Below are 27503 nucleotides of genomic sequence, written 5' to 3'. Positions count from 1 at the left end.
TGGGAATAACAATGATTTTGACTATTTTCTTTATAATTAGAAGGGTTAACTCTTATTCCATCTAAATAGGAGTATTAGTAAACCCCTTATTTTGAGGGGTTAACTCATTTTAACCCCTCTAGAGGGGTTAACTTAACCCTTCTATATTTTTTATGTTTGGCAAATTATGGAGGGTTAACTCACTTTAATCCTTATATAGATTTGTTGTGTTTGGCAGGTTAAGAAGGGGTTAAGTCTCCTTAACCCCTCACTTAACCCTTTGCCAAACGGTACCTAAGAACTTTTCTAATTGCGATTTGAATTTTACTAGTCACGCTCACATTTCCAGTTAATTTCTAATTAACCACGAGGAAATTGGTTCGTCAAGGAGGAGAGGAAATATTGTATTCGAGGGGGGATGAAGAATACAAAACAAAGAAATTAATATTCATCGCCAAACAAGCTACGGATTTTGGCATTTGTCATTTTCAGTCGAAATGAAAATAGGGTTTCCATTAAAAAAAAGAGCGAAAGAAAGAAATAAATAAAAATAGGGTCGGCATTAACATTAGGACCCCCGGTTCTCAAGCTACACTACAGGTTCCGCACTCGCAATTTCAATGTTTTGAGGGGCTAGCTTTGAAATAAGAGTGGTGTTAGGGGCACACCCCCTAGCTACCACACCTCCCCTCTCCCATCGCTACAGTAAACCGGGCCTCACATGAGATTTTAGAATTTTTAAAATCCCATGTGGGGCCCGGTTTACTATAGCGATAGGAGATGGGGGTGTGGTTGGTGGTGTGTTAGGGGGTGTGCCCCTAACATTATTTTTGAAATAATTTAAGAATCGGGGGACACGACGGACTTAATAACAATTCCAATGATGTGTGAGGGACTAAGTCAAAACATGAATGATTTAAGAGACATTGGAAAAACTCGTAAAAATAAACTATGTCCGCGTTGATTTACGCCTTGATGTGTTTGTCTTGAGAATAGAAACCCAAACCTAGAATCAAAATCAACAATCGCATGAAAATTCAAGACAAGTCATGGGTGTGGTGTCTGCCACACCCTGATACGGCAGAGTCTGCCTTGCCTGCCATGGGTGTGGTGTCTGTCACACCAGGGTGTGGCATACTCGTTTTAGAATCCTAATCTGCTTGGGATTGTATTTTGTTATAAATAGAAACATATCCCTTTAGGGTTTAAGAGAGAAAAATAGCACGGAAAAAGAGGGTTTTGAGTGCTCTTTGAGATTAGAAATCTTAGAGAGAGAGAGAGAGAGGCCAATTGCAAGCATTGTAATCTTCTTCAAGTAATCAAAGAATTGTGTGTTGTGGCTCCCGAGGACGTAGGCACGTTGCCGAACCTTGTTAAATCTGGTGTGTTATTTCTTGTTTACTTTCCTACAAGTTTTTATTTTTGATTTGTGATGAATTTCTTTTTTGCTCAACTTTCAAACACAAGATCCGGAAGGGTACGGATTTGATTTGATTATTTCGAATCCCCAATACGATGGAGGAAGAGAAAGGAAAAAAGTAAAATAAAACTCTAATAAATCACATGTTTTACGTTTGCATCACTAACTTCTTTGACAATTAATATCAACTAGCTATATACGCATCCCGCGAGATGATTTTTTTTGGGTGCACTAATTTTGGCATGCGCGTTTGGTGAATCTGTGATGCCAAATATTAGCCATGCTTGGATTCAACGCCGCCATTCTATTGAACTCTTATTATTATTATTATTATTATTATTATTATTATTATTATTATTATTATTATTGGTTTTTTGTTCGTCGTCTAAAGTGAAATTATTAGTTTCTTTCTTTTGATAGAAGAGGACAATGCTCCCTCTGCACTAATAAAATTAATAGTCTCAAGGGCTGTTCGTGATTACAACATTTTTGACTAGTTGCATAAATATATATATATATATAATAAAGTTTTAAAATCAATCAAATTAACAATTTTAATTACTAATTACAACTATGTAGTGTAGGTGATGCTCTTTCCAAATTAGGACAAGAGCGATCGAGAATCCATCAAGTCATACTTCACAGCAGAGGAGCTCCCCCGACGCATCCAACAATTCCGTCTTTGGCTTGATCGGATGGGAACGTAAGACCTACGCCAGAGCTAGCCCTCCCTTTTTTTTTTTTTTTTTTTTTTTTTTTTTTTTGATCTTGTACGTGTTAAATTGGGTGCATGTAATCTTTATATTTAATTTGTTTAGGAGCCGAAATGTTGTAGCCTCATATTTCGCCAATTCGCCTCCATTTTGCTTTTGTCGGTAAAGAGATGGGTATCTCTCTTTACGTTAGTAGGTAGGTTAGCTGCTCTCTTGGACTTGTAAGAGTCTCGCTCTCCAGAGAGTTTCTTTTGTATGTATTTACTTTTTCTACTCCATGATATGAAATCATAAATTTAAAAACAAAACAAAAAAACAAAAAAACACACACACACATCAATTACAATTGCATGCAGCATGTACTTGCACTGTAACTATTTAATTTATGTGCTTTATTCGATGATTATTCTACTCTTTACAAATTACGATGTTTTTTAACTTTTCACTCAAGACAATCACAATCACGGTCCTTAAAAGCGCTGCTACGGGGAACCAGAATATGAGACTATTGGAGGAGACATGTGAGACGTCCCCCTCCTACGCATAATGAGCTCATTATGCAATAGGAGGGGGACATCTCATCCGTCCCCTCCCTTGTTCTCATATTTTAGGTTCTTAAGGCATTTTTCCGGTCCTTAATTATCTTTGCCATTGATTTATGGACTTCTCCCTACAGTGATTTAAGTTACGCTGTATGACTTTAATCCCTTGCCTTTCGTTCGCACGAGATATTAATTATATTATACACGTGAGATTTTTATAAAATGGTCTAGAGACTTGGCCACATTATTCGAAGAACTGATATATATATATATAATAATCCAAAATTAAGGGAAGGAATCAAGTCAAAATGACATCAATATTCCAATATCATGAGGTCACGTTGACATGGGCACAATCGCCGCCATGCAAATGGGTGGGGAAGTGGGAACAGCTCCTTTGGTGACCCCCGCACAAAAAGTACAATAATAGCCCACCACCTCCGTCACTAGCATCAAAAATTAATAAAAATGAAAAGTCAACAGCAACATGCAAAGCACCTTTCTTCATACTATTTGAGCGCACGTATAAACGATCATAATCCTTGATTGATTCTCACCGTGACTTCCGAGCTTTGAGGTTCGGTTTCAAAACAGTTCGAGCCTAATTAAATCCCATCAACCGCGTCTAAAGCCAACCAAAAAAAAAAAAAAGGGTTTATTTAGATATCAGTCCCTTAGACTTTTAATAGTTGCGTAGTAGTCCCTTAAATCTTAGAAATTGCATGCTGATCAATATATCAACTCTTCATTAAATCTTCACTAATTGCGTATCGGTCCCTCGCATCTTCAAAATTGCCTGTAAGCCCTTCAAATCCTACCGGGCCTCGCAAAATGGTCCTTTAAGTTAAATCATGTTGGATGTGGGGCGGATATTCAGTCGAATCTAATGGTTGTATCGAAATGACCATTTTACCCCTTTATAATGCTCTCCGACCCATTTCTCGATAGGTTTAAACCCAACACCCATTTAAAATAAATCCAAACACACCCGAGTTCTTCTTCTCCAACGGTTAGCTAGCATAAAAAGATGTAATCCAAAGTTGATCTTATTTTGTGTTAGGGGTTAGCCCAACCATGATTAAGTTTCTTTAACTGAAATACTAACGGAGGAGCCATTTTGCAAAATCCTGTAGGATTTGAGGGACTAATCTGTAATTTTTTGAAGAGTACAAACGGACTAATTTGCAGCTATTAAGATTTGAGGGACCAATATACAATTATTGAAGATTCGAGGGACTGACATCTAAAGAACCTTCAAAACAAAAACTTATATAGCTGTGTGAACCTAATTTTCTGTACATAAACAGACATGTTAGGCATAAAAAATAGCCTTTATTAATCCTAATCACGATTTTAGAGTTTTTTTTTTCACCAAAAGGAATCTAATTAATTTAGCAATACCCAATATCCCAAAGTGCTTATTAGCGAAGAAACACTATAAAAGAGAGACGCGTTAATTCTGACTCCGAAGAGAGAGAGAGAGAGACAACAAACAATCAATGTAGGCAAAGGAAAAGAAACGTGCACGCAAGCCTGAGGCACATGCGTACGAAGAGGATAACATTAACATGCGTACGTAGTGCCCGGCCATTTGCTTAATTAATTTGTGTAACCCTAATTAAAACTATCAACACAGTTACACAGGGGACAAGACAAAAGGAGGAACTTTGGTAGTATATATACACCACATCATGTGGGAAGTCGATCTGTAAGTGGAGTAAGGAACCAAATGATGCTTGCAAATGTAACAACTTGACCCACCATTTGCTCCTATTCCCTCCCCCCCTTAATATGATAAAATTGGGTTAGACTTGGGGGGTTAACTCTCCCTTAAATAGAGAAAGAAAATACAAATAATGGTGAACTTTTAACATATATATTTTGTTTTGATATATATTAATTAATTTGTGTGTAGCTTGCTGTCATATATGTGAAGATTAATGCCCGGAGACCAAAGGGGGGGGGGGGGGGGGGCTTTGGGGTCCGTGTAGAAGCGCCCATATGTGAAAGCAAACGAGCGCCACAGTGAGTTGACACCTCAGTTGAACATGTGCATGGCTCATGGTCATGTTCCCACGTCTTTCTTTACTTTTATTTACTTTTTATATTTGCTGTATTCCTATTTTTTATACATTTTGATGGCAAAAGGGATTCTTGGGAAATTTTCTAACAAATGAGGTACGTACATACAGATATAACTAATTTACTAGTTTAACTAATTTATTTTATTTTGTGCGATTTGTTGTAACCACTATTGATATAATTCCCTTTATTATCTTTTTTTTGAGAGAAAAATTCCCTTTATTATCTTATTAAACAAATATACGTATGATCATAGTATTTTACTTAAATTATATAAAAGTTAAAAGGTACCACAGCAGTCGTATCGTGAGACCGGTAATATCTCGTTTATTAAATTTAATTTTAATTTAAATAAAAATTGGAATCAAATCTGGAGCTTCGGATAATTTTAGTTTGTTTGTACATAAAACGTTCACCTATTTGGAGGCCCAAATATATTAGACGCTGTCAGTCACATCATAACATAACAAATTTTATTTCTTGATCTTCTTTCTCAACTGCTTATTGTGATTAGACCTTATTAGCAAGGGAGGATATTTTTCTCCTTGGTCAATAAAACTAAAAGAGTTTTGGATATGAATATCATGAAATTTTCTAAAAGTGTATATTTAAAAGGAAATAATAAAATGCTAAGAACTCGAAGACTAGCTTACAGAATAATTCAAAAAATTTAAGATATATTCTACTTTTATGGTAAAGACAGAATGTTCACATATCATTATAATCTATGACTCATGAAAATGGGCGCAGAGACGATTTACTAAAGGGTAGAACTTTTGTAGGTGAATTATGAAATTTGAAATTAACATGTTATAATAAATAGATTAATCACAATAACAAGAAGGGCATTTGGTCTAGTGGTATGATTCTCGCTTTGGGTGCGAGAGGTCCCGAGTTCGATTCTCGGAATGCCCCATTTTGTGAAAAGTTGTAGCTCATTTAATTTTTTTTTAACTTGAACCAGCTGATTGAAAAAAAATATTTCGTTCATTCTCATTAAATTTGAGCATTGAAAAAAAAAACTACTTACATAATGTCCATATTTACTTTTCTCTCTTGATATCTCTTTGCAATTAGGTTAAAAATATGCAACTAAATATCTTCTCTAAGCAGTAATTATAATTAATTAATTATTTTTTCAATATGACGATGAGTGCACGTTCTCATGTAGCTAGAACTATTCTAATATATAAAATTCAAGTTGATTTAAGTTATAATATATTATTTTTCTGTATTATCATGTAAAATCTTCCATATTAATTATAGCATTCAATTAAATTATAATTTCAGTTTAGCTTTTCATTTGTTTAACGAAAATTAATAAATAATAATTCAATATCTGGTTTAATTAAATCATACTCTCTTTAAAAGCACGAGTTTGAGAAAATCTTTGAGAAAATTCAGTATTTAGTTAAATCAGTATTTGGTTTAGTTAAAACATACTCCCTTTAAAAGCACGAGTTTGAGAAAATCTTTAGGTAGATAAAAAAACCATTGGAATTTAAATACTAATCCATTAAGTTAGAATAAGTTGAGAAATTGATGAGTTATTATTGGATTTACATAGTATGAAAATAAGGATATAGTTTAAATTGAAATGTAAACCTGGATAAAAATAAATATGATAGAATTATAAAATTTATCTGCACTTGTAATTGATAGTATCTATTGAGTATGATATATGGCGGTTGTAGCATCTGCAAAATCCACCAAACAAATTAAAGGGACAAAAATAAAAAAAAGAAAAATAAATCATAGTATAAACAGAGTATGAAGATAAGGATATAGTTTAATCGAAATGTAAACCTGAAAAAAAAAACGTGATAGAATTATAAAAATCATATGTACTTGTAATTGATAATAATTATTAAGTATGCAAGATATGTGACGGTTGTATACATATATTTTCTACAAAATCCACCAAACAAATTAAAGAGATAAAATCGTTCTCAAAAATATAAAAAAGGAAAATGAAAACAAATGGCTCTGATCTGAGGACACAATGTGGTTCAAGTAGTTCACGGTATTGCATAATTAGTTTCAAAGTTTAATTATAGTATTATTATTTAAATAGAACTTTATTTATAATTGTTATCCTCTCACATGCAACATCATAAACCAATATATATAAGACAAAAAAATACAATAATTTCCACAACACTTTCATCTCCTTCTACAAGTACATGCCTTTTTTCCTTATTAGATTAGATTAATTTATTTTAAATCAATTAATTATACTGTATGTTTGATCTTCCTTTTTATTTCAAGAAATAGCAATAATTTTCACAGCATTTTCATCTATTTCTTTTTGTTAGATTAGATTAGATTAATTTAAAGCAATTAATTATATTGCATGTTTGATCTTTTTCAGATCAAGAAATTGCAACAATTTTACGCAACACTTTCATCACCTTCAATAGGTATGTGTCTTTGTTATTTTTTCTAATTAGATTAAATGTTTGATAAAGTTTAATTATACTATTATTATTTAAATAGATGCTCTTTGTATAAAAATCAAAGAGAATTTCACATGTATCTGAGATCTCAATACCAATTGTAATACTTATATATGGGTATTGATTAAAATAAATTTCATATATGAGGTTAGCTTATATGACCCTACTTTAACTTGATTAGATAATTTAATATTTTTTCTTTACACCCGAACTCTTTCACAAAACTAAAAGAGAGTAACAATGCTATAACTATATATCCACAGTACTACTGATATCTTGAAAATAAACGAAAAAAACCTCACAAACAAAACCATATTAATTACCCACACACACACCCACTATTTTTAAAACCACTCTTCTCCATCCCCATCTATAATATATCCACATCTAAACCCAACTTAAGCTGCTGGGGTCTCCCCCTCACCCACTACATCATTGATCAATCCTTCTTTTTTCCTTTAGACTTAAATTGTATAACATTCATTACGATGAGGACTCACCTGAGTCCTCTGCCTTCCTTGAACACAAAAAAAAAAAAAAATAATGTAGTAGACCTTGTAGTTAGTTAATAATGAGATACTGTCATTATAAAAAATTAAGTAAATATTAATGGTTCTTAAGAATGTACTATGTTCCACTAACTTCCACTACAAACTTGTTAGTTTTTTATTCCTTATCCTGAAAGAGTTTTAAAATTAATCTTGAGGGTTGCTTGTAGTAAAAATGTTATGTTAGAGGGCACATACATTCTGTTTTATAGTTTAAGATTATTAACACATTTAGTCTCTAACGCATATCAATAATGAGTAATAATATAATTTGATTAATTCAAGTATATATTAATATATTTCTCGACTCTTGTCTTGTCTTTTGCTCTTTATTATGTACAAACCCAACAATCCTTATTCAATTCATTCTTCTTCTTTTTTTTCTCTGGACATTGTCTTTTATTCTTCATTATTCAATTCCTTCTTTTTTTTATGGATTAGAGTTATGGTTTTTGAGGGCGGAGTAGAAAACAAATGTGTTGATTTAGGTGTTGGACTTTATTATTTGAAGAAGTTAATTTTATGAAACCCCATAAACTTTGGGGGTGTTGCACATAACCTCTAAACTTTGTTTATGTCACTTAACTCCCTTGAACTATAGAAAGCCTCACATTTTTTTTTTTTTTTTGGGGGGGGGGGGGTATGTTGTGTCTAAACGACAAGTGATGAAGTTTGAGATTTTCATCACTCAATAATATTTTAGTTATTTACAAATTACATGAAGTTTGATTGTGTAGGATAAGATAAAGTTCAACAAGATTTTGCGAGACACCCCATAGTTTAGGGGGTTTATGTGAGATAAACATAGTTTAATGAGTTATGTGCAACAACTCCCAAAGTTCAAGGGGGTTTGAGAAATTAACCCTTACTTATAGATATAAAATAGGTCTAGGTAGATCTGGGCCATAATAGAAAAGCCCAAGGTTGTTTCTTGGGCTTCTAATTAGGATACCACACAAACAAAAATTATTTACCCACCCACACACCTACTGTTTCGAAAAACCATCATCTATCCTATCCACAACTCAAAACACCCAAAAGTATACTATAGTTATCATTAATCTTTAGTTTTTTGTCTTTTTATTATTTTAAGTCTATCAAATAATGTGGGGTGAGATCTCATATATGTATGTGTGTGCGCGCGTGCCCGCGCGCACGTGTGTGTATCATGCTTATCGTACTTTTTTTAATGTTTTCTTTTTTTAGATTGTTTATTATAAAACAAGAGCTTAGAATGTCCAAAAGTGTTGTGCAATTATGTTTTCAATGCAATAAGAAATGTGGTTTCTTTATTGCTAGAAATACAATTCATAATGATATTGCTATTCACGCTTAACTCCATATTATTGTTTGGGATTAGTAGAGTTTGGAATATGACATGTAGTATCAATTTAACTTAATTTCTTTTACTATTCCGCTTGAAGATATTATTATATCAATTGATATATTTTTCTTAGGGAATCAATTAAGATATCCGAGTTAACTATATTGATCCTAGTTTAGTACAAAAATCCATTACCTCAATTTTTTTATAATGTAGTAAATAAAAATTATATCAAATCTAATAATCAAAATGAATCTATCTTATTTATAATAATAAAAATTTAAAAAATAAATTATTTTGATATTTAACTACGTGCATAAAAACTAGTAATAATAAAACAAAGAGAGAAAAAAAAGTCAGTATTCGGATAATAACCAGGTCACGCCCGTTGCTGGGATGAGGTTGAAGGCCAATTACCAAAGCCCGTGGGCCATCGGAACTCAATACAAGGAAAAGGCGAGGACCAATAGCCCATAACCCATCAGTGCCCAAATTGTTACTTTCACGCCTTTAATTTTTCAGGCCCTTTGATTGCACCAGAAATTTGAAGTTTTATTTCTCGTCCTCTTCAATTGCATCAGAACTTTTTAGTCATGATATAAACTCAAGTTGTAAGTTTAAGATCTAGTATGTCCTCGTAGTCGTAGGGTGAAAACTCTCTACATCGGCTAAATCGAGAACTAATATGACAACAAATTTTTTTAATCCATTTTAAATACTTTTCCAAAAATGTTTAACTTAACGGAAGGGATGTCCCATAATAAAATTGAATAGAATAATATGATTCATGTAGCTGATCCTAAACATTTGGGATAAATGCTTTGATGTTAACTTTGTAATCCATTTTAAATACGTCTCCAATAATGTTTAACTTAACGGAAAAGATGTCCCATAATAAAATTGAATAGAAAAATATAATTCATGTAACCGATCCTAAACATTTGGGATAGATGCTTTGATGTTGTTGTTGTTGTTACTTTAAATGCATGGCGAACAAGATTTAATCTTGAAAGTTACGATGACTAAGTTTTCGTAATTTTACACGCTAGCATTATTAATCAAATTTTCAAAGTAGGTGTTATAGATCAGATCAAAGTCCCATTCCGTCTAAATCCTACTCTTGAAAAAATAACATCGTGGTCCTAATGCTATCTCAGCCCACATTAAAGCGACTGCATTTACATTTCTTGTGGAATTTCATTTTTTTTTATTTACATCTTTTTTACAAAGACTAGTTGCAGAACAAGTATGCTAATCTCAACTTTGTATACAATTTACTCACACCATTAGTTACCGATTTTGGAGTGAAAATGTAAACCTTTTTCTCTTACAGTAAAGAAATAATTCAAGGTCAGATCGGTTTTGTTCTGATCCCGGGTCTGGGACTGGATCGAGCCTAGCTCACGACCCGTCTATATGCGGGCTAGGTCTGACATGGGCCACGGCTCGTGGGTTGTAGGCCGGCCCATTGTTTTTTCGTCCAAATTTTTTTCTTTTTTTTTATCTTTTTAATTATATTAAACTTATATTTACATTAATAAAATTATTTCTAATTTGGTTTTTAGTAATATAAACTTGTATCGAATTATTTTTAAATTTGCGTTAAACTTTTTAATTCTTCCAAGTAGATAATAACGAGCTTTAAGATGATTTGTTTCTCAATGGGCTAAAAGACCCATGAACTAAAGACCTACGAGGCTACGACTTTTTAGCTTTGTTGGCAACTAACTGCAGACCCAAAGAGCTAAAGAAAGAGCTAGTCTAACCAAAACATATGTCATAGGTCGGAACGGATCAGGTGTGGGCCGGGCCAGCGTGAGCCAGATCTACTTCTCTAATCTCAGATCAGGAGTTAGCCCAACCCATGACCCGGATATATTTAGACCAGATCGAGCATGACCCCACTTTTGACCGGGCCGGGTCGCGACCCACTGCGGTCTGGGACGGATCAGCCGGCTAGTTCGACCCAGCCCACAGTCAACTCTAGTTATCACTACCCCATACAAAAGGATGACATTAGGAGCACATCCATAACCACACCACTCTCTCATTTGCTATAGTGCACTGAGTCTCACTTGGGATTTTAAAATTTTAAAATCCCATGTGGAACCCGATGCACTGTAGCAAATAAGAGGGGGTGTGACTGAGGTTGTGGTTGGGGGGTACGCCGCTATCATTTTCCCATACAAAACCTCATCACACGACATAGCAATTCAACATTAATATTCACAACATCAATTACATCCCAACAACTAGTCACTCATCTTAAAAAAAAAAAAAAAAAGCAAGAACTAGTCACCCATTAAAGCAACACACTTTCTTTACATCCCAACAACTAGTCACTCATCTTAAAAAAAAAAAAAAAAAAGCAAGAACTAGTCACCCATTAAAGCAACACACTTTCTTACGCCATACAAAATCATTATATCATCAAATATTTTTTCGCCATTCACGTGGTACATCGTTAGTGTAACGGACCAAGCCGTCAATCCTCGTAGACCCTGCACTCATCGGTCTCGGGGTTATCCTCGCAGAACGACTCCAGCGGGTCGGCCTCGCTCTCCGCGATCCTCCGCCTGAGATGGGCCTTCGCCTGGCTGACCTCCTCGACCTCGTCCCAAGCGACCCTGCACCCGTCGGAGCCCTTGGCTTCATCGCCGCCGCAGACTTCCATGGCCTCGGCCACCTTCTTCACGATCATCTCCGTCAGCATCTCCTCCCTCATCGCCGTCCCCTTGTACCTCTTCCCCGTAACCGAGAGAGGGGGGAGTTTGATTCTCGTGGGGTTCTTGATCGTGGGCTTTGATGGGCTTTGTGGGAGGAAGGCGGAGGAGATTGAGGAGAGAGAAAGAGAAGACATTGGTGGTTCTATCGAGAGAGAGAGAGAGAGAGAGAGAGAGAAGAGATAAGAGATAGAGATTGGGGATTGTGATTATTGAGGGGGATTTGGCGATGGAGGCAATTGGTTGTCCGCTTGTTTGTTTGTTGGGGATTTTTAAATATTAGCCCCTTACATCTTTAATAATTGCAAATCAGCCCATCGAATCTTGAAAGTTCAACTTTAGCCGCTTAAATCTTAAATAACTACATATCACTCTTCTAAATCTTAGAAGTTGCATATCAATCCCTCAAACCTTATGTAGGGGCTTGCAAAATGGCCCCTCGGTTGGAATTTTAGTTCAAAAAAAAAAAAAAAACTGATCATGGTTGAGTTAATCCTTAACCCAAATTTTGCAGTAACTGAGTCATCCGTCGATCTGATGTTTCAACATTTTGTGAAGCTTAATTTTGAGTTATGATTTTTTGCTAATCATTAGAGAAGATAAACTCAAGCTTATTAGGTTTAAACCTATTGACAAATGCATTAGGGAATATTATAGAGGGGTAAAGTAAACACTTCGCCTCCAAACGTTGGGTTTGGCAGGATGTTAACCCAAATCTAACGTAATTTAACTCGAAGGACCGTTTCGCAAGACTCTATAGGATTCGAGGGACTAATGTGTAATTTCTAGGATGAGTGAGTGACTATTGTACAATATTGAAGATTTAACGGACCAAATGAAAATTTCCAATATTTACAATTATTAAAGATGTATGGGACTGACATCTAAAAATCCCTTGTTTGTTTGTGGGTCGCGGAGTTATCTAGAAGGGAGTGGGGGTAGGTTCCAATCCTGGGGCCCAAATACAGTGAGGCACATAGTTTTGTTTGCTTTGGGGGTGGGTTTTCTCTCGTCAGGCTCAATTATTTATTGATGCTTGGGTTTCTAAATAAAATAATGATAGAGGCACACCCTATACTATACTCCCAACCATACCACCTCTCTTGCTACAATGCACGGGCCCACATGATATTTTATTTTTTAAAATATCATATGAGTCCCGTGCACTGTAGCAAGAGAGGTGTTCTAAATATCTGTTCCGAAATTTTTTATTTTAAAATTAAAAATTTATTAAAGACGTATGTTATTATGTACCTTTGCAAAAAAAAAAAAAGTTCTCTAATTGACACATGTTATTTAATGTAGCGATAATTTGTTCCTCGTGCTCGTTGGCTACCATCCACGACCACCAACCAGCCATCATCTTCGACAGTTACGTGTGATGAAATCCTTTTCCATCTTCATTTTACTTTTCTCCATCGCTTGAAGATTCCAGATTTTTTTTTGTTCACACTAATGTTTTTAAAGTGAAATTGCTTTAAAATTAAAGAGAATTAGGGGCTGTTTGATTGTATGTTTTTATCATGTAAAAGGATAAAAAGTGTAAAAAAGTGGGTCCCAATGTCAGTTTTCACCACTTTCAATTGTTTGTTTGTAGTAGTAAAAATAGTGTAAAGTGATTTCATATGTTGATGTGACTTGTAAAATGATTTCATAAAAAAAGACATGATTTTAGGAGAAACATGACATTGAAGTCAGGAAAAAAAAATAATAAAAAACAATTCCAACCAATATGATCATTTGAGTAGGGACCACTTTTTACACTTTCCAAAAAAAAATAATAAAAAACAATTCCAACCAATATGATCATTTGAGTAGGGACCACTTTTTACACTTTCCAAACAAACAATTAAAGTTACATTTGCAAACCAAACAAGCAATTTATGATTCCGATGGAATAAAAAACAAACAAAGAAAAGTATAAAAGTAAAATTGATGAGGTGGATAACAACTTTCTAAGTTGTGTCATAAATACAAAACTTTACCAACAACAACCAAACAGCGCCTTAACGAATACCATAAAAATTTCTAGGATAAAATCTTCGAACTATTTAAGTATTTGAAGTTTTGAATAAATTCACTGTAAATTTTTTTAAGGGAAAAAAGGAGAAGTAAAATATCTGAACCATCGTAAATTATTACTATAAAAGAAGAAGTTTTGAATAAATTCACTGTAAAATTTTTTATAAGAAGAAAAGAAAGGAAAAGAAAAATATCTGGACTATCGTAAATTATTACTATGAAAGAATAGTAAAAAGCGAGGTCCTACCGGGAGTCGAACCCAGGTCGCTGGATTCAAAGTCCAGAGTGCTAACCACTACACCATAGAACCAGTTGGTGTCGGCAATCTCAATAAGCCAAATTATATAATCTACATACACTTTACTGTAACATACTAAAAAATTGCATAAATATTAGTTTAGTTTGTATAGTATATTCCGTTCCATCTACTAACACTAATAATAACAATGAAGCTAAACTACTAATCTTAAAGAGGTCCATTTATCATAATTTGGATCATAACCTTCAAGTGTTCTTTATTAACCATGCCAACTCCGTACCGTTAGGGATCGAGCGCGTCGCTGCCCAAACCCGTAGCGACCCCAATTGTCAAGTGTAGGAGCGTACTGAATTTAGAAAAAAAATCTAGCTCTTTTCATCTGCTCCTTTGACCCTCTGCGGGTCAGCTACGATGAATGAAGTCCCCACAGAGAACAACTTAAATTCTAGCCAAAACCATAGAAAGTTAGGCGCCTGAGTTCGTCTAGAATTCAAAGATTGTGATCTTTCATATTAACCGCAAGCAAGCTAAAGAATAATTATAGGTAGCCCGTTGCATGACAATGGAGATTAAGTGACAGACTGATCATAATTAGATTACAGAGCTCATAATCAGGGGTGCACGCAAAACGCTGACGGGATCAAGGCGGGGGATTTTGTTACACTTTTGGAAGTTAAGAGGGTACGTTATCTGAGAAATGCGCAGCAAATTTACCCTGAGAAGAAAAGGGTAACCAATTCAATTCAAACCTCGCCAACCTCCAGAGCTTTTTGAGGTATAAGTATCCTCTGCAGCCAGCTCACTCCCTCAAGGTAACAAAGATGGGTTACCACGGTTACAGCAAGCTCCGCCCAAAGTGGCGCAGGATGCGTCGTTCTCGCATAAATTTTACCCTGTTCTCTATTCGCCATATACGCGCAAAGCTTTTTGCCATGCTTGGTATCCTCAACAATGGCTTCCAGTTGTTACCGAGAGAAAGTTCGAGCGGGTGGCAGAGCGATGGCCTGAGCGGAAGCCAAAGAGGTCTGACGTTGGGCGAGCGATACGGAGGTCAGACATACCGCAGGCTGAGATCGCCGAGCTCATTCTATGCGGAGGCAATGTCTGATTGCTTGGAGTACATTAAGAGGAACTCTGCACGTCCTGATAACGAGAGTGAATCTGTTATCTGCTGACGGAGGTGAAGGCTGTCCCCTTCATTGAACCAACACCTGCTTTAATATACGTGTATTCTATGGAATTTGAATATGAACTGTTCTGATATGATTTTAAGGTCTCTTTCAATCCAGCAGAGCGTCAAAGTTGTACTTATGATTTTACGGTCTTACAATAGTTTTCCTGTCCTACTACGTTGCACCATAAGATGAGCAGAACCCGCGACTAATCTATTTTGGTGCGTGAATTCTACAGATCGACAATAATAAAGAAAAACATGAAACAGTTGATCCATAACAGCACAAGAAAAGCAAATTTTAATTCTCTCTGTACATCCAGTTCATCAAATTATTGCGCAAATTTTATACATAAACAAAAAAGTTTCTCTCGCTCTAGGGGTAGTAAATCACAGTTGTAGTTGCAGATTTATATGAATCAGCTGTCTGGTTTCTTGCTTTGCCCTTTGTTTCCATATATCACTCCTCTCTCCTGATTTCGACAACATAAAGTAGATGCTATTAGTCTCAACATAATCATGATATAGATTCAGTTCATGAGCAAAATCATCATTATAGTGACCATGATATAAACAGTTCGTCAAAGTTGGAAGAATACCTGAGGATCAGGAATGGGCTTTGTCTTCTCAACATAACGATAAGGATCATTCGCTGCTGCTAAAGCTGCTCTCTCCTACAAGATAAAAACATAGAAATCTTCAAATAGATGTATACATTTCATGAAAATGATCCCTTCCAAGGGTCTTTTCATTCAACCAAAGCTGATGTAATGGATGCCAGAGTGTTCTTTTATCCTTCAAAAAAAAAAAAAAAAGAGAAAAAGAAAAGAAAAGAAAAGAAAAGAAAAAGAAAGAAGAACTCGTAAAAGAACAACGCGGAAAAGATCAGGCTACAAAAGGATTGTTCGTTGTACGAATGATCAGTTTGGTTATTGAAAATTCGTTCATCATCACTACATGAAACTTAGACTGACTACTTGTAGACATTATGATCTAAAGAAGAGAAAAAAGATATTTCTTGCCGAAAAGGTTAAAATCGAAATATAAAGGGAAGTTTGAATTGGTTACCACCAGTATTTGTCATCGCTACATGACATTTAGGTTGGATGAATAAGAAACATGACATTTAGGCTTGACATATATGATATATTATCAATTCATTCATCACTTACAAACAATTTCCCATATTCAATTTGGCAGAAGCCAGGAAAAGGATGGTACGTTATACGAATGATTGAATAGATTAGGACACATTCATTCATCATCACCAAATGATACTTAGATGTCGCTGTTGGCACGCATTATAATTTAAAGGTGAGTAAAAATATGTTGCTTACCCCCAAAAAGGTTAAAAAATTCATCTCAATGGAAATGTATATCTTACAGCTCCTAAGTTTTTGCACTGATCCTGTGATTGAAAAAGAGCAATCAGAAAGGGCTGCTTATACAGTGGAGGTTCTCTTCAAGTCTTCAAACTGTCAAAGTCATCAATCAGAATAATCGATCCAATTAAGTCCAGACTTACTGATCATAAATGATATTTATGTCACTTCCCCCAAGAAAAATTGGCTTGTCTGGCATACTTGAACATGACACATGTCATCCATGGCCAACACTAAACTGATTCATCTAAGGAGATAACGGTTGTTATGAGATGACGATGGCAATAGAGGGATTTTTTAGGGGAAAAACAGAAAAAACAAAATAGAGGTAAGTCTTGTTACTGACTCAGTGCATTATGCTCCCTAATTGGTTTCTATACGATTAAAGGATGCAATACTTTTAACTTTCAAACTTCTTGAAATGCAAAAGATTTTGGGTGTCTTCTGAAAACAATAATGTAAAATGCTAATAGTTAACAGCATATATTTTCAAATTTCCGGTGCTGATAAACAACTATATACGTCCGCATTGTTTTCTTATAGTGACGTGAAGGTCATGTATCTGAGTACTGAAATAGTCTATCAGCCATATGGTGGTAATATATTCTTATCCTTCTCACGTAACTTTGACAGTATAGGGACCACTTTCTCATGATCATCTGATAACAGTTGAGGGTTGTGTTTCACTTCATACATTACCAGTGCTTTTACCTCCACATAATTTAAAATTTTCATTAAAAATAAAAATTTTCTAAGAGATTTGGAAGAAAGAATCCTATAGAGAGCTCATTATAGAAAATCATTCAGGGTGGATGTATAATGAAACAAATGGCTCAACACAAATCTGAAAGTTATTAGTTACAGTAAAGGGAAACTTGACAAGTATCCAAACAAAACCTCAACGATAGATTGCTACCGACTGCCAACTTAGTTTGTGTTGAGTATTGGAATTTCTTTAGAGAGCTTATCTATAGGACCTTTTTCCCCCTTCTACATCGTCCTTACTATTCTAGATTTATGATATCACAAGTTCTTTCTTATTTATATCCATAAGAAAGCACAAACTAACTCCCAAGTGCAGTAAGCTTCTCTCAAGAGAAGCTATGGCTTAAAAGAGTTGGACCTACCAGAGATGCAATGCAAAGTACACCGCTAACTTTTAAGTGTTCTGCAAAACACGTGATTGTACGGGGAAAAAACAAAACACGTGATTGTACGGGGAAAAAACAATCTCTTGAACAAGATTAGACAAGAAAGGCATGTGTAAATATTTATCAGAAGTAGATAAGTTTTAAGTCCAAAAAACACATAGAACAGAATGCCTCACATACACATATTATAAGGCCGATGGAGGTATAACTTTACAGCAAAATCATGAAAATGATGCATATCAATCATCCTGAAAAAAATTCAAAGGTAACTTCCTATAGCCATCTATTATAGCTAATTAGACTGTGAAAAGTGAACTTAGCAGTGATTCAGAACAATGTCTTTGAAAGAATCTTGTCTATAGAAAACCACTCTCTCCAATAAAAATAAAAACAGTATCGAGGAACCAGCCCGTTTGTGCAACAAAAATGAGCCAAAAGGTTTAACACAGGCATCCTCTTGATGCATCAAACAAACAGGCAAAAGAGAAGATAACCATGGGTTCCAAAAAAAAATTTGCACAATCGATTAGTATCTAAACACCATTAATATATAACAAAATTCAAAATAAAATTAAAAATTAGAATACAATGCTTACAATTAATAATATTCTTCTTACCTTAATTTCTGAAAACCATTATATGACAGCTTTCTCATTATTATTACAAATCATTCATACGCACATGATTATCACATAGTGCTTTCTAAACTCTCATATTAAATTAATGCAAATTTGCAGCATTGTTGTGGCATATTAAATAGATAAATGGAGATCATACGAACACAAATAATAAAACACAATAGAGAAATATCTATGTTAAAGCATGTCATAGCCATTATTCAATAAAATCTAACAAACAATTGTGGGCTCCAAACTCACTGATCAGAAACTTGCCCACATGACTACAAGCCCTTTAAAAGTACAACAAAATATCTAAATGGGCAGAAGGATTTTTGTAAATAATAACAAAAAAAACTGAAAATTGTACCTCCTGTTGTCTTTTGAGTTCTCTTTGGGGCTTGACCCAGAGGAAGTAAGCGAGAGTTCCAGCGACAGCCCATGAAGCCAAATTGCTTCCTCCTCTCAATCCCCCGAGCGCGTTGCCTACAAAAGATCTCACGTTCCCTAAAGTCCTCACCCAGCTTCTGCTCATTCTTCTCCTTTCTTATTGAGCCTCCCCAAAAAAAAAGCCTAAATTAAAAGAGATCTGCTCTGAAACTGGGATTGTTGTTGTGGGTTTTTGATCATGAGAGGGGTTTTGGGATCTGGGTTTTCTTCGTAAACGAGTTTGGGATTCTGTGGATTGAGATTAGCCCCTCGTGTTTGTGGTGGCGACAGCAACAGCTCTACCCCCTCGGCCCTCCCTCTCTGCTGCCCCCTGCATTCGGTGTGCATTGGCCGCTGATGGGCCGAAATATGTCAAAAAAGTTTAGTATTGATATTGGGCCCTCTTATTATTGGGCTGCTGCGAGGATTCTCAGTCCAACGAAATATTCTAGGCTTTTTGAGGCTGCGGAGAAGGGAGTGAAGTGGAGATAAGAAGTTACATTTTTCTTGATTCCCACGCACGTGGAAAAGTTAATTTCCAAATATTTCATTGGAAATTATCATTTCCACGTAAAAGTGAGAGTTAATTAGAACCGAGAATTAAAATTTTAGCCGTTGAAAAACATGTTGTGTTTGGTGTAAAATAATTATAAGTGAAAATTGGCATTCTATTCTCACTTGCTCCCGCATATCAAACTTGTGTGTCTGGTACTAATTTACACCGCGGGTAACATAGCTGAAGTTTTCAAAGTAACTCTTTAACCAATCTTATAGATCATCTCATTCTATGAGGGGATCTATACAAATCCTTGCTGAAATAAGGAGATGAGCATGTATGTAAGTGACAATCACGAATTTCATAAAAGAACAAAATTTCACAAAACTATACCAATCAAAATTTTATAAGAATGTCCTAAATTGTTTTTATTAGGAAAAAAGAGATATTGAAGAAGGTAAATATGCTAAATTGGGGTTTGAGAAGTAAAGGGAGCAGTGCGCAAAAATAAATTTCTCGCGTCATCACCATTAATGCGATGGAGAGCATGATCACTAAGTTAGAAGAAGAGAGGAAATTACTATTTTAGAAAAAAATTTGGGAGATACAATATAAAATTTGAGGGTATGCGATAGATTGGGTTTATATAAAATACTTTGGGTGTATATGTGTTTATGGAAGTGAGTGTATTTTTAAATAATTAAGGTGAATCTTTGAGTTAAAAGCCAAAAAACCACAAATTAAAAATGATTGGAAGAAAGGAAATCAAGACCCACGGGATAGTGATCTGTGGATCCCACCAAACATTTAACCTCCAATGACTTTTTAGAATTGTAGAAACTCATTGATAAATTTCTGCATTTTGTAGATAACCCCATAAATTAGAATAAGTAACATTAAAAAAAATTTGAAGGACAATTCCAGCACAAGAAGGGTTCGGGATCCCAACCTGGAAGTGAGTAAGAGGTGAACAAATGATAAAAGATGATATATTTCTGTTTGTAGGGCTGAAAATGTATTAAAAAAAAGGTTACAAAGTGGTTTTTAATAGTTTAGAGGGGGTATTTTAGTCTCTTTAAGTCATGTGATTTGCATGTGCCATGTTAGATGTAACGGCTTTAACTTTGGGGAGTTTCTACAAAAGCTATTGACGGTCTAGTGCGATTTTGAAGGTTAATTATTAGGGTTTTACTGCGAACAGCTAAAAATTCTCGGGAGCTTAGTGTAATTTACTCTTATTTATTCATCGTTCTCGGCACTTTAATAACACCATACACGTGCATTGTTGCGGGTTGAAGCCAAGTCTTGAGATAATAGTGCGTTTTGTGGTGATTGTTTAATGTGTTTATCTATCCCGTTCCGAGAGCATTCATATAAGACACAGAATTAGTATAAGTTTGAATTTGACCTTAATTAGTTGTCATTACATCCATGTTTGCTATATCCACTCCCAAACAGTAATTTTGGGAGTTGGATTGCCGAAAATGCCCTTTTGATGTTGAGGGTGTTTCTGGAATGGACTTGACCTGTTTTGGCTTGGGAGAAGGGCAATTTAGTCCTCACACACCTCCAAAGTTACTGTTTGGGAGTGTGAATAGTTGGACCCCATCACATCCTATTCACCCCCCGGGTGACTTTGAAAAGGTTCACAATCAAAGAGCCTTTTAGCTTTTTGTGAACGTGGGATGGTGGAACCCTCCATGCTCACCCATGCTCCCCCCATGCTCACCCATACTCTCTTGTCCCCTCTTCTTTGTCTATAAATAGGAAATGTGAGGAAGAGAGAAGTCACCGGGAAGTAAAGAAAAAGGGTGTGGGAATTTTGTTGCAACGCGTTGACTGGCGTTGACCTAAGGTTACGCGTTGACCGGCGTCCACCCTAGGGTTTTGAATCATTGAACGTTGACTCTGATTGCAACGCGTTGACTGTCGTTGACCTAGGGTTACGCGTTGACCGGCGTTGACCCTAGGGTTTACGGATCGCCATCGGAGTTGGATTGCCGAAAATGCCCTTTTGATGTTGAGGGTGTTTCTGGAATGGACTTGACCTGTTTTGGCTTGGGAGAAGGGCAATTTAGTCCTCACACACCTCCAAAGTTACTGTTTGGGAGTGTGAATAGTTGGACCCCATCACATCCTATTCACCCCCCGGGTGACTTTGAAAAGGTTCACAATCAAAGAGCCTTTTAGCTTTTTGTGAACGTGGGATGGTGGAACCCTCCATGCTCACCCATGCTCCCCCCATGCTCACCCATACTCTCTTGTCCCCTCTTCTTTGTCTATAAATAGGAAATGTGAGGAAGAGAGAAGTCACCGGGAAGTAAAGAAAAAGGGTGTGGGAATTTTGAGAGATTCGTGGGATGGGGGAACACGAGATTGTGGAACCCCCTATGCTCCCCCCATGCTTCCCCATGCTCACTCGTACTCTCTTGTCCCCTCTTCTTTGCCTATAAATAGGAGAGGTGAGAAAGAGCGTATGGGTGAGCATGGGGGAGCATTGGGGGGTTCCACCATCTCGTGTCCCCCCATCCCACGTTCACACTTTTAGATTTTTTTTGAAAAAAAACCCTTTCTAGTTGTGAGATTTTATCCCTCGAAGTTAAACGGGGTTATAATTATTAACCCCTAAACTTAGGGAGGTTTTCTAATATCTTGAATGTTAAAAAAAAGTTTTCTTACAACCGTCCAAAGTTAAAGTGTTTTTTTTAATGATATTTAGCCTTAGTTTTTACATATATTGTGCACCTTTCTCTCCCTCGATCAATTTCACGGAATTCTCCTGGTTACCGCAGGAGCAGAAAGAATCCAAGTCACAAACCACCATGCATCGGTCATAGTTATTTCCTCCTTTAGCTACTAGCCCAGAAAGAGTGAAGCTATAGTCTAAAATTCATTAATCTGAGACAAATCTCTTCTAGTAATAAGAAACAACCAACAACGAGATCGAAGAAAACTAAACATTGGTGACCCCTGGAGCATCGTCAGCTAAAAGAGAGAGGGCTTCGCCTGTGAATGACTTTGTGGAGAGCAGAAGCTTTCTGTACTCTACGTACTCGAAGGAGCGGTAGAGCCGAGGATGGCTGGAGTCCACCAGCTCGGCCGGAGCCTCCACCTTACCGTCTTTCGGCACCAGCAGGAAGAAGGCAATTGACAGTCGGGGGACAGCTTTGTTGCATATTACTCTGTGCTTTACATTGTGTAGCCTCCCATTACTCCAAGCCTTCATTTGCAAACAATATCATATTATAATATAATCAGTAACAGTTCCCAGAATACTCTGTTCTACGTACAAAAATAGGGAGCAGTTTCGGAATTTAATTCATCGTCCGCATATATTTTGTATGCAGGCCGTTCTGATAGGATATGTACTCTGTTATAGCCCTCATTCTTTAACTATATTGATTTAGCATAGAGTTCTATGCGCAATTAACTCTAAAATATAGCATGAGTTCTACACTTAATGTAAGCCGCCTAATTAGAAATTACAATTTCAACTTAAAATCCCAAGTTGCAAGAAGCAAACAGTATCCACTGACCTTGCCAACATCCCCAATGTTGACCAGAAATGAGCCAGGGACAGGATCCACGGCCACAAATGCACCTGAAGGCCCGTCCATCATCTCGAGCCCACCAACACACTCATCTTCTTGTAGGAGAGTGAGGAAAGAGGTATCAGTGTGGGTGAAAACACCAGGAGAGCCCACACTCTCTTTCGTGAAGCTGTACTTGTTGGGCCTTAACAGGCATGCCCACTCTTTGAATGAGAAGCCCACTAGGCCCATGCTCTCCGCTATCTCGCTTGCAATGCTAACTGCTAGCGCGTGGAGCTTGGAGGCATAACGCTTGATGACTTCTCTGAAGAAAAATGAACAGAAGCGCGAGGTCATTCCTTATCAAAATTAATGAGTCATCAAGGACACCACACTTTTGTTGTTCATAATAAGTAGGTATATGTATGGAGAGTTTAGTACAAAAATAGTTATATGGAGAGATTTCTATGGAATTAGGATCTATATATACCCTACTTAATTTCCATCTAAACTATTGCATTTGTCCGTTCTCTTCCCCCCCTAAACTATATTTAGTCCATATTGAATTCATCCGCTGCTTAATTACACTTTGAAATTTCATTTTAATATCAAACGATCTTCTAAATTTGAAGAGAGAGTGATAGTTAATGGGGGTGAAGTGAGACTAAAAATAGTTTACGGGGAGTAAGGTAAGATAGAAAATAGTTTAGGATGTAAAAAAGGGACAAATAAAATAGTATAGGGGAAAGTAGCTAGAGACTAGAGCCATGGAATAATGTGATGTAGCTAATTAAGGGCCCGTTTGGATGCAAAAATTAGAAGGGGAAAACCAGTCAGAACTTTTGCAAGCTTTCCCCCGCTTTCCCCTCCAATTTTTGCAAACAACGGTAAATGACACCTTTGAAGTTGGAGTTTGTGGTTAAAATTTTTGTAAACAAGCAACTTTAGGGGAATGAAATAAGTAGGCTGGGATTTCCTTGTTCAAGCCCCAGCCTCCTATTAAAAATAAATAAATAAAATTACAAAGTAGTATAGGATTATAATCGAGTTATCAGTAGTACCCCATAAATTATTTGTGAGTATTAAGCTCTGGAATATGATTGAATCAATCCGAATGTACTCAAATTTAAATTCGGATTTGCCTTTCAAATCTGAGCATTTTTGTTGGAATACTAGAATACAGTTGTTTCATTTTGTTTTAGTTTAAGTAGTTTGTAACTAATCGTTAAAAGTAATTTTCAGTTCATTGATAGCTCAGTGGAACTCAGTTTTCTTGCATGTTTACCAGAATCCATGCCATTATTGTTCAATTCATATTACTCTTTGTAAGCTTCATGGCGTAGAAAATTTTAAGGAAAAACATATGATACAAAATAAAGTGAACATTTTATTTTTAGCTTAAAGGACTGTCAAAGTATTAATGTCAAAATTCAGCGAATATTTAACCAAATAAACAGAGATAATTATTTCCTAATTACCTTTGGTGAGGGGAAGCATTAAGGAGGGAGCAGAAAGCACCTACATCGTCCAAACTTGCAGCGTTGTAAATCCCAAACGCCTCGAAAAGCGGGTTGATCGGGCTCGGTCCCCGATAACCGCTGCCGAAGATTACGTCCTTGTTCCGACGCTTGACATCGTCGGAGAGGCCGAAGAGGGAGCCAACCGCCGCCTTCATCTCCGCCTGCAGCGAAGCAGGCACGCCGTGGTTGACCACCCGGAAGCACCCGGAACCTTCGCAGGCCGCCAAGAGCTTACCGTTCTCCTCCGGTAAGTTCAGTAGGTCGATGACCGGGACCATTTCCACGAGAGTTCGGGTAGAAAAGAGAAAAAAACGGTGCACTTTCTTAATTAGTCGCAAATAAGTAATTTGGGCTTAAAAAGAATCTTATCTGTGGATCTCTATGCCGAAGGACACGGATCTTGCAAAAGTTATTTTTATCTGCCATGTGGGCTCCATTGCAAAATATGTGTCATGGAAAAAACAGTAAGTTATATGGGGGCAAATGGATTCCGATCCTCTCCAGTTAAGTGGCAGTTGGGGAGGTTCAGTTGTCTCAATTCTTATCGTCTATTTCAATTTTAACGGACGATATTATACTATGTAAAATTTTCACTAACACAAATAGTGATCTTGAAGATCAAAATGATCTTCAAGATAACAATGGAAAGCTTACGTGTCGTTATCTCATCCATCTGATGTAACGTAGGCGGTAAGTATTGAGAGAATTGGACCATTTTCAATTACCAGCAAATTGAAAAGAATCTGGATCAAAGGGGAAAGTCGTACTCTCTACATAAATCAACAATAGAGATTGTTATTCACTCACATCCTAATATTTGTGGTATTCTTTTTCTCTTATAACATGTGAAACTTTGCAAGACAGTGCACAATGGATTAAGGTTAAGGTAGGATCTACTTTAATCCAACTTTGATCCTAATAAAAAAAATTTAGATCCAAACTTCAGATCCACATTGATTCATTTAATTAGATTCGGCATTGCATATTATATAGAGCAGACTGCAACTGGATACAATTCAAAGCAGAAATAACTCCTAGGAAAAAGTTTTCCCCCCACATAAAGAAGGGAGAAAATGAACAAGAAGAGAAAGGAAAAGACATGACGCTAATCAGTTAAGCATTTTTCTTGTGTTCATTTAAAAATCAAGATGCATAGCGATACATGGAAGGAAATGTTCAAAATAGATCAAGGCTGCCATGATTTTCTTATTGGAGCCCTTATCTACTCCTCTATACAAATGGGAAAACCAAAAAATTACCATTCATACTACAGTAAATGCTACAGTACCATCAGCTGTGACATTTTGCGGTAACAAACATGAAACTGAAAAATGTTTTTAAAAATACTACTGTAGCACACTGGAATACCGTGCGGAGTCGGGATACCGTAACAATTCAAAAAAACAAAAAAAAACTATAGTAATTAAACTGAGATTATGTAGCAGAAAAAAAATATATATATCTTCACACTAGTTTGAGTACTATACGAGAGGTGGCAACCTACAGCCATATTAATTGATGCCTGTAAGATTAATCTAGTTAATACTTTGTGGGCCAAGTGGGAGAAAGTGAGACACGTCCTTTTATTGGGGACTTAATGTGGCCCACTTAATTAGATTCGTACGGGCTAGTTATGGATAGTTATGAGTAGGGCTAGTTTTTTATGGGTAGTTGCTTAAGCACTACTGTAAGTTCAGCATCATTTTTTATGGATAGTTAAGAAAACCGCACATTAATCAGTGTGAGTTCAGCATCATTTTCTTTGATTTATTTATTTATTTATTTATTTATTGCCCCATTTCTTTTAGCAATAACTACAGCATAAAAGGGTTTGTGAGATAATGATACCTCAAATCTTGTCTACTTAGCAAGAAGCCTCCAAAACTTGATATTATAATTAAAATAGTTCATCTAAAACAATAGTTATCCCAAATTAATCTATCTAGTTTAAATATGTTTCTTTTAGCTCCAAATGAAAGAAATGAGAGTCATTTTTCCAATTTTTCTGTTGTATCCTATCCTCAGCCACCCACTTCTAGCTGCCGTGGAGACAACAAGTTCTTTTAGGGCCTATATTTAGATTTGGGTTAATGTGAGGCTAGGACACTCATTAGCCTTATTTAGAAATACATTTAGAGGATGACTTTATCCCCATAGTTCCCCGAAGTTCACCCCAAAAAATTATAAAATTTATTTCCCCTAAATCGGGTTGAAACTTGTGGGGAAGGGGATTCCCTCAACTTCTCTTATCTTCTCTCTTCTGTTTTCCCCTAACTTTCCCTATATATCCTCAATAAAATTGGTTGTTTGAGTTTGTGTCGTTATTTTGCATTGTTTGGCCTTCTCTCGGCGTTTGTTTGATTTTGTTTGAGTTTGTGTCGTTATTTTGCATTGTTTGGCCTTCTCTCGGCGTTTGTTTGATTTGGTCTCTCGAAGCACATCGGTTTGGTTTGTTTGATTTGGTCTCTCGAAGCACATCGGTTTGGTTTTGGCTTCCGCCGCGCACAACAAGTGGTACCAAAGCACAACAAAACCCACCCACAAATTCATCTTCTTCCAGAATAGTCAAGAGAGTAGAGTCAGAGTGGGTGAACAAACCGGAGGAGCCCAATTTGGGGACCGTAGATCCTTTTATAATACAATTTGAGCTTAATTACTAGGGGGATTTAAAAAATATATGGGGATCAAAAAATAAATTTTAAGTACAAATTGCATTTGTTAAATAGCTTATAGAAAGATGAGGAGGCCGATCGATCCGGATCTTGCATGATTCCTGTATGTACTAAAGTTTAATTTATATTAGACTCTAAGTAGCTTTATGCTCATAGTTTAGGTCTACTGGACTGAGGGTTAAAATTTCATAGCCTCACATGCGTTTATGCATAAAAAAAAAGGCAGTTGACTTTTAGGATGTGTTTTTGGCAATCTTTTAAAACTGAATCAGGACTGAACTTGACCCAATTTTTGAGTCACTTTTGGTTTGTCAAAAATACTAGGCAGATTCTAGTCTATTTTTAAGGTTGAATAGTGGCTAATAAGCCAGTTTTATCTTGAATCATCCCTCCCCTAGTCCAAACTAAAACTAATTGGCCAAGTCTAGCCACAGTCGCGAGATGGATTCATTCACGCTGTGGCAGAG

At 36.1% G+C, this 27503-nt stretch overlaps 3 protein-coding genes and 2 non-coding genes across 5 annotated transcripts; 1 reads left to right on the top strand and 4 right to left on the bottom strand.

Annotated features, from left to right (window-relative positions):
- TRNAP-UGG lies at positions 5580-5651 on the top strand. The gene has a single exon. It is a non-coding gene; the product is annotated as a tRNA-Pro (tRNA).
- LOC109840116 (calvin cycle protein CP12-3, chloroplastic) lies at positions 11417-11999 on the bottom strand. Its single transcript, XM_020408663.1, has one exon. It carries the CDS (start codon positions 11922-11924, stop codon positions 11550-11552), a length of 375 nt encoding a protein of 124 aa, XP_020264252.1. The 5' UTR covers positions 11925-11999; the 3' UTR covers positions 11417-11549.
- On the bottom strand, positions 14048-14119 carry TRNAQ-UUG. The gene has a single exon. It is a non-coding gene; the product is annotated as a tRNA-Gln (tRNA).
- Positions 15492-19165, bottom strand: LOC109840031. Its single transcript, XM_020408560.1, has 3 exons — positions 18760-19165; positions 15839-15913; positions 15492-15712 (listed from the first exon to the last, which is right to left on the bottom strand). Exons 1-3 carry the CDS (start codon positions 18922-18924, stop codon positions 15659-15661), a joined length of 294 nt encoding a protein of 97 aa, XP_020264149.1. The 5' UTR covers positions 18925-19165; the 3' UTR covers positions 15492-15658.
- On the bottom strand, positions 21837-24868 carry LOC109839952 (2-oxoglutarate-dependent dioxygenase DAO-like). Its single transcript, XM_020408458.1, has 3 exons — positions 24323-24868; positions 22851-23169; positions 21837-22534 (listed from the first exon to the last, which is right to left on the bottom strand). The coding sequence occupies exons 1-3, from the start codon at positions 24640-24642 to the stop codon at positions 22268-22270; spliced, it is 906 nt and encodes a 301-aa protein (XP_020264047.1). The 5' UTR covers positions 24643-24868; the 3' UTR covers positions 21837-22267.

This window comes from Asparagus officinalis, chromosome 1 (assembly GCF_001876935.1).
Source record: "Asparagus officinalis chromosome 1, Aspof.V1, whole genome shotgun sequence".
NCBI lineage: Eukaryota > Viridiplantae > Streptophyta > Magnoliopsida > Asparagales > Asparagaceae > Asparagus > Asparagus officinalis.
Note: the sequence above shows the minus strand (reverse complement) of the source record. Positions and strands in the feature narration are given on the sequence as shown.